The sequence below is a fragment of the Fulmarus glacialis genome, unplaced genomic scaffold (assembly GCF_000690835.1).
Source record: "Fulmarus glacialis isolate BGI_N327 unplaced genomic scaffold, ASM69083v1 scaffold27918, whole genome shotgun sequence".
Classification (NCBI taxonomy): domain Eukaryota; kingdom Metazoa; phylum Chordata; class Aves; order Procellariiformes; family Procellariidae; genus Fulmarus; species Fulmarus glacialis.
This window is the reverse complement of record NW_009229332.1, coordinates 6,196-14,190: the sequence shown is the minus strand read 5'-3', so window position 1 is coordinate 14,190 and position 7,995 is coordinate 6,196. Positions and strand designations below refer to the sequence as shown.

The 7,995-nt window shown below is 38.5% G+C and overlaps 1 protein-coding gene across 1 annotated transcript in view; it reads right to left on the bottom strand.

Annotated features, from left to right (window-relative positions):
• Positions 1 to 6,926, bottom strand: part of LOC104081198 (oncostatin-M-specific receptor subunit beta-like) — a gene marked incomplete at its 3' end in the record, with an annotated part of 13,594 nt that extends 6,668 nt beyond the window's left edge. Inside the window, exons 1-2 of the mRNA XM_009583836.1 lie at positions 6,854 to 6,926; positions 2,252 to 2,415 (exon numbers count right to left, since the gene is read on the bottom strand). Coding sequence (XP_009582131.1) covers positions 2,252 to 2,415; positions 6,854 to 6,926 — 237 coding nt within the window. The remainder of the gene's footprint in view (positions 1 to 2,251; positions 2,416 to 6,853) is intronic.
• Positions 6,927 to 7,995: the final 1,069 nt, after the last annotated feature.

Here is a 7,995-nt window from a genome sequence, read left to right as displayed (position 1 = left end):
AGGAATCTGCACTGGCCAGTAAGGATTTATGCAGATGATATCTCATTGTAGTTCTGAGGCACAGCATCTGAGGACAGTACTACCATCAGTGACAGGCAGAGTAGGAAAATATCTGCTGATTTTCCCAAAATGCTTGACTGCACATCCAAGAAACATGAAAAAATACATCCAAAACTGTTAAAGCTCCATGAAGGTAGCAGAAGGACAGCCTAAAATATAAAATGGAGTTAAAAAATCATGAGAGCTAAATGCTCAGTCATTTGGCAAACATTTTTATATTGAATTACATAAATGCAGGCAAACAGCAAAAAATATAAAATGTTCTGCTGCTCTCTAAGAGAAGATACCTTACAAATTTTTCTCAGCATGTACCTACTAACTGGGCACTAAATGAGCTGCACCAATACACAGCACAGCAACTCAGACTAACCAGGGCACCATGTAGTTACATAGACAGATAGATGAAAAGGTACTCCAGGTATGAATCTGCCCTGGCATAAAAGGCCATAAGAAGCAGGAAAAAATGGCTAAAAAGATTCTATTAATCACCTATAATTATGAATACATTTTAGAACATATATTGCAGTACTTCTTAAAGCAACCATACCAGATTCTCAGCATATAGATCCGTGCTGCTCATATGAGCTGTACCAGAGCCCTGGCTCACACTGACAACTAAAGAACTGCTCTCCATTACTGGTTTCCATCAGCAACACCTGCACTTTCATAATACCACCACTCTGAGAAAAACTCTGCAGTTAGTTTACAATTTAATTTCTCAGTTATAGCACCGAGGAATGTAGTCACTGCTTTGGAAGTTATATAGACTGTCTGTTCTTTGGTATGAGTAGACTCACAGAGTTTCTTTATTGGTACACATTCTTCACAAAACCATAAAGGCAAATACATTCCTGTCTGGTAGTGACATCCAAAATACCCTGTTTATTTTCCTTGTCATGTTTATCATGATTAACAGAACAGACTACGTCCTTGGATTCGAAAAACTCTTTCTTTCCAGCATGTTAATAAGAGTTTGTTGAAAGGATATTCCAAGAAAACATTTAATTGTTTATAGCTATATGGTCCCAGTTTCTGACTTCAGGGTTAGATCTACTCATGCGGTGTTAAAAATCCTACCCCATGTATCAAAGTGGACAAGATCTTCTGAACTGCATAGAGCTCATCTGCAGTGAAGATGTGGTTCTTCAAATTCATAGACAAAATACTACCAACTTGGCTGATCAGAATAAGTTGTGATTTGTAACAGTGCCCATCCGATTTTATTGACTTCTGGTTTCAGAAAAATAAGCCCTTCTCTGCTTTAAGTGCTTTCTCACAAATAGCAGCTTTAAACAAGCTAGAGCAGTTTTCCAGTTTTACCAAGTTTTAACATGTGCATTTCATATTTTTCCACAGTTCAATCAGCAGATGACTCGTAATAGGTTATAATATCCCTAAAACATGCATTTAGTTCCCAAAAGATTTTGTCAGATCCAAAGGAGAGGAAATTTTCTTTGGAGACAAAAGTTCTCACACTGAAGTCACAAACTGGGGAAAACATCGGGAGCAGGCCTAAGCCTATGATTTGGGTGATCTCAACCTGTTCAGAAAATTTGGCAGGTTTAGGTGTTAAGAAAAACTAGCAGGCTACGGACTTTGCATAAGAGACCGCTATTCTTCCTTAACTGGAAGAGGTAGGTATAAGGTAACTGCTAACAGGGCCAAGCACAGGGCTTAAACGGCTTTGCTCACACTGAGACTATCGTTTGGTTCATAAGGTGAGTGGAATTGCAGCAACATGACCATGCTCAATTAGCCCCCAGTGAAGGGCAGTAATCATGCTACAAAAAAGACTGCCTTTAGGAGCAACAGAAGGGATGTTTCTGGGAGGCCACTTAGGGGACCTGCATGTTGAAAGGGAAACAGAGGCCTTCGAAATCAGATCTCGTAAGTCTGCCCACCACAATCCCTCAATAAGAGTATGCAAGGCATATCTACATTCTGCACAGGTGGAAATTACTTCTTCATCTGAGCCAATTTTTTTTTTGCACAATAACTGGGCATAACATTAGACCAAGTCTGGCACCTAGTAAAATACAGAGGTATTTCTAGTACAGTTTTGTAAATACGATGTTGTAAATCGTAAACCTATACAGCAAAGCTATCTGCATACGCATCTGAACATTTGATTTTCCTTTAGCTTCCTTTATATTTTAAATAACTAATATACCTTTTTTAAAAATACACTTACTGTCCACACAGTATTAGTTTCATCTGTTCGACGGACTTGTATTTCAAAAGACATTGCCAGCTCAGCATCGTGTGCTGACTTACTAACGTCCCATTCCACCAGCAGCCGCTGAAGAGCCAAATCCTTGGAAATGTTAAGGTACGTTACTGGAAACACGCTGGATTCTATGAGCACAAAAAGGACACAAAAATATTAATGTTCAGCTAAGTTACAAAACACACATGAAACAACAGTGGTTAGAGGTAAGATAGGTTCCACACCAGACAGTTCTGAAGGGAAAAAAAAAAAGTGATCAAGACCCATGCTGTTGATATCAAAAGCAAAGATAATATTTCATTTTAAGGCATCAGCAGGCTAGAATGAGGTTCCTGAATCTACTCAATAGCACCGCTCTATGACATTGGGTATGCTATTTAATTTCTTTATGCCCTCAATTTACTAGCTACTTTATGGGAATATTGATCCATCCCTTTATAGTCTTAAGAAGAGGAACAACATAATGTATTAACAGGGACTGAATTCCAAGAAGTCCCAACCCCCAGCAAGCCTTCTCATCATTAGCGCAGAGAATCTAGGCTCAATTTTGCTCTCTGACCTAATTAAGACTACATTAGTTAATGCAAATCAAGTATTTGAACAGGCTAGGTTAAGAGCTTCCCTCCACTAGCTAGCTCAGATGATAGTCTAGTATTAGCCACATTCCTGGTTGCTCTGCACAGAGCTTAGGTATTTTAGTCAGGGCTATGGATTCTTCTACTGGAATTAGATGCCTAGTTATAATGGGACCTCCATCCTTTTGTGGGTCTGGAGTGAATTCCCAGAATAAAATAAAGTTTAAAAGTCAGACTGAAGTCCCTTTTGGTGTCAGGAAAGGAAAGGCCCCTTAAGAAGACTAGCCTGCTGAAAACTACAGATCACCTTATGAGTGGTCCCTCTTTTTAGATGCTTTCTTTTTTGGGAGGGCATGTGCTCCACCCAAAAAAACCTAACTCTTTGAAGAGATGAAATATGGCACTCACTGATATGTATCTTGACTCCTTCCTGAAAAATAAACAAACAAACAAACAAAAAAGAAACCTAAACTTGAACTGGTTTTTAATGAAGTCAGGGAACTGGCCAAGTAACTAGGCTTTTTCTTTTGTCACAGTTGCTTTCTGAGATGCTTCTGCTTGTTACAGGGTCAGAACACTGATACTGATCCGGATACAGAAAAGAAATCACAGAAATAACTGCATGTTTTAATAAAACAGAACTCATTCTGGGTATTCCTGCCCCACTACAGTCACAGTCCTCAGGGACATGCTGGATTGAGAAACCTCAGCAGCTCCTTCTCACAAAACTGCCACCTCCAGTCATTTCTCCTAGATGTGCTCCACCCACTAACCCAATGATTATCTGAGACTTTTACAGAATATTACTGGCAGAAACGCAAGCATTCAGGAAATTTAGTTTGAGAATCTACATTTTGATAGATGCTTCTGGCAGCAATCAGATATCCAAACCATTTTGCAATTTATCCTGTGGTGCCGGCTCTGCAATAACGTCTGTCTACATACGGATCTTTACATTAACTGTAGGAAATTAAAGGCTCAAGAGAAGCAGCAGTTATAACAATCCCTGATCAATCAAAGGAAGCAAATAATACTTTATAAGCGTATTTATTAATTATGAGAATAAAGGCACTGACACAGCTTAGTTGTTTATACAAGTCCAGCCTATAATTAAAGAATAAATGGAGGAAAGTATATATTGTACCATTAGTAACAACTTATAGAAAACTGCTGAAAGAAAGGATTGTTTCTCTTTTAGCAAATCATCTACAAACTCTGTTGGTCTATTTTTAATCCATTCCATTCTGAAAGGTATTGGAAGTCAAAGCAAAATGAAAACCATATGCTTTCAATCTAGAGGAAACTACTGGCACAGGCTTCTTCAGGTATGCTTGGAGGGAGAAATCAAGGTTTCATTGTTCAAACACTTGGTCTCAGAAACAGGACTGTGGAAGAAGTATACACACACATATATGCACATATACCTTCTATCAATTCTCACTGCAGCCTTAATATATAATTACTGGAAAAAGATGAACATCTGTAAATTACTTGAAAGCAGAATTTGACAGCATTAGTGTCTTCTGTGAGGTAAATGCAAAAATGTTTCAAGTGCAGAAGTCAAATTTCCTTTTTGGCTATGGTTATGACTTGGTCCTTAAAAAAATCAGACCTGCTGCTTGACAGTTGCTTTTGAAAAATGATGGCCATCAATTTTATATTACCATAAGGAAACCCAGCACCTATGATAACTAGTAGATGTCTGGAACTTAATAAACTAAGTGGAAGGCCCGGGGATAAATTTCACTTGCCCAAATGACGAGGGAGAAGCAATTTTAGGTTTTACTGGAAAACAGAAATACTGGTTAGCTTCACTGCCAAGGACTGACCAGGCAAGGAGCCAGAACAACCAAAGCAATAAAGTGAGCCATAAAACTAACTCTGGAAGCAGAGTATCTTATGTTATTTTGGGAAGGTAAGACAAGACACACTTCATCTCCTCACATTCTACAGACTTTCACCATCAAAACAAGATAAAGGCTCTTAGAATCCCACTCATGCTAAGGAATTGACTGTAATGTTGTTCGTCTCCAGCATGGAATCTTAGCTGCTCATTTTCTGGTCAACCTTACCTGTACATTCATAATCCTTCTACCTGAAGCACCATCTACCAAGTCTCTGAGGGGACCTCATTTAACATATGCAAATAGGTGGCTGATCTAAAGCTCTGGCCCTTGCCATTCTTGTGTTTTCCTTCTACAGTGCGGAAGCAACTGGGGGAGACAGATGGGCCCAGCACAAAAAACGAAACCTAAAGGAAGGGACTCAGCTAGTCTCTCAATGAAACTCACAGGCACGAAGTAAGACTCCCAGGGAAAGGAAACAAACAGGCCTGAAAGAAAAGCCAGCCAGTTGGCAGAAACCGCTTCCTTTTTCAGGGTGCACCATTAATAGAAACCCATACATATCTTCTGAATTTCCCTATCCTCTTTTCTGCTCCTTCTCTAGCCAATTCTAATTGCAAGTGTCACTATTATGTCTATTGCATTGCCTCTCTTCTCTACATCTGTCTCTTTTTGTCCAAGCTAAAATCTAATCCCTTTTCTCACCATAGAGAATATTTTCACCTGCCACATTTAATTAACTTGACAAAAAACCAAGTTTAGTTTCTGGTTTTTCTCCATCTGTACGAGTGGCCCTCCATTATCTCCTTTTAGTTAAATGACATATTACTTCAGACCCCACACAATTTTGTTTTCCTCAGAGCCTGGCATAAGACAGTCTAGATTACCAGTCAGGGCTTATACACAGCACCAACAAACAGAAGAAACAATATAATTAAGGATATCTCCAAGATCTTGAAGACCATTGAGTTACAATGTGGGACTTAAAGACTTTTGTAGTATAATTTACACATGTAGAAATATTTGTAGCATTCCTGGTTATAATCTTCCCCTCTTAGCAAAGTTAAATAATCAAGGCATCTTAAGCCTTGTTTTAACTTGAAAGCTAACTCAAGAATATAAAAATATCTTGATGATTAACAACAGAGACTAATTTTATTCCTGAACAACCACATGTGAAAACAAGTGACCAAATTACTGTAATGCAGTAACTGTTTGGACTTGCCTGCATTACAAAGTTTTGCCACTCTAAGGGGCATTGGTAATAGCATCTCAAAACTGAGGAGCTGGCGCCTTAGGTGAATGAAATGTGAACACATGAATTTCAAGGTTGAAGAGAGGCAAAAAAGTCTGAAACAGATATATTACCCCCTTCAGTATGGTAACAAGTACATTAATATAAAAAAAACCACCCTCTCCCTCCTTCACTAACTTAATTAAGGCAATAAAACTTCTATAATGCATACTATAGTCTGGTAAGTTCTGCCTTCTTAATGGTGGTCACAGAAAAACCAATTAAAAATATTCATTCCTTTTTTTTTTCTTTTAATGGAGTCATGCCCAATGCTATTGCCAGCAGCAAATGTGCAAGCAGTGCTTTTACTTTAAAATACACAGCCTTCTGTAAAGTTATTCTTATATTCAACTTTGTTCCTTCCGAATACGCATATTTGCTTTTTTCTTTATATGGGATACGTATGTGAAGTGTAAGAAATAAAAATCTGGTCCTGGAATCTTGTGGCACAATCAGAAAAGAGCCAACAGAAGTGCTAAAGTTTTCATAGATGACACAAACAAAAAAGAGAAAGTGAAGGGAAGAGGTAGAAAAGCAGAAAAGTTGTCAAAGAAGAAATAAGTTATTTGGAGATGACAAAGTACAGATCAAAAACATATGAGACAGAGAGGGAGCAGATAAATAAATACACTCTGGCTTCACATCCTTGCAAGTTATGATTCAACAGGCAATTCTGCATGATGGGGTTACAGAAGGTAATTAAACAAGTTGCTTCATCACCTTACCAAAGAGAATCATTTGATTAAGCATGTAACATGTCGCTTAATGACAGGAGACTTACAAATGAGCAAGTCCAAAGCTTCAGCTGTTGTGGATTGCTTCCAAATAAAAAAACAAATGTTCAAACATTTACCTTGCTGTGAGTAGGTAGTGTAGCAAGTCCTCAAGGGGAGCAGTACTGCCAGAACCACGAAGTGATTCATCATTCATCCGCCTTTTCCTGCACAAGACTTATCAGGAAAAAAGATATTTCTATTTATTTGTTTCTTTTACGAGAAATGCATGCCAGACAATAGCCCAGATAATATTACTGTATTTAAGAATGAATGAATAAAAACTCAACCACACAGACTCCAGGCAGTTTAAGAGAAATTCAGGAAGAATGGACAAAAAAAGATAAGGAATGAAAAAAACCTCTTGTTTTCAGGACCTGGTTACAGCATAGGGAAAAATTAGCCACACTCAAAAAGTTCAATGTAATCTAAACAAATAAACCACACAATACCTTTAAAATTTTCTCTCTACTTTCTCTTCCACTAAGGAATATGAAAACAAAAGTTTATCCTGATATATTTTGGCTTTCCTCCTGCACAAGTAACAAGATACCCATCCTAACAAGGAAGAAAAAAAGCATCAAAGGTGCAAAAGGCCTTGTCGTTTCTACTCCACCTAGAGCCCGACGGATAAATCCAGCAGACTTTGTCAAGCATGGTCTTGCCGTTTACCAGCACCCAGGACACTATATGGAGGGCTTTAGTTAGACTGGAGTTGAAATACACATATTAAAGTCTTAGCAAGTTCCATTCCTAGAAGGACTGTCATCTCAAGCACCACATAGCTCTACCTAGCATTCCTTTTACAGATTTTACACTCGCATCGTGACAGGATGAAACTCCATTTGACTTGCACAGCCCAGTCCTGAGGGACTAATCGTATGTCAGATCTCATAAGATCAATCACCTCCAAACTCCCCCTTGTAGAAGGGAGAAGTAAACATTCAGCAGCAGTATGGTTAAAAGCACTCAGGCACAGTGGGTACAGGAGTCCAAACAACAGGAACAGGACTATGGATACAGCTATCTTCAACTTTTAATTTCCACTTTTTACATTTCTGGAGCTGTGTAGAATACTGATAAAGAGAAACTTCTACCACTGCTTCCGTAACAGAAGTTTAGTCTGCTTAGCAGGACAGATAACCAGGATGACCTTCTGTCCCTGCTAAAGCCAAGTACAGAACATTTACTGATTTCAGAAGGGCCAGGAATTCACTCCAGA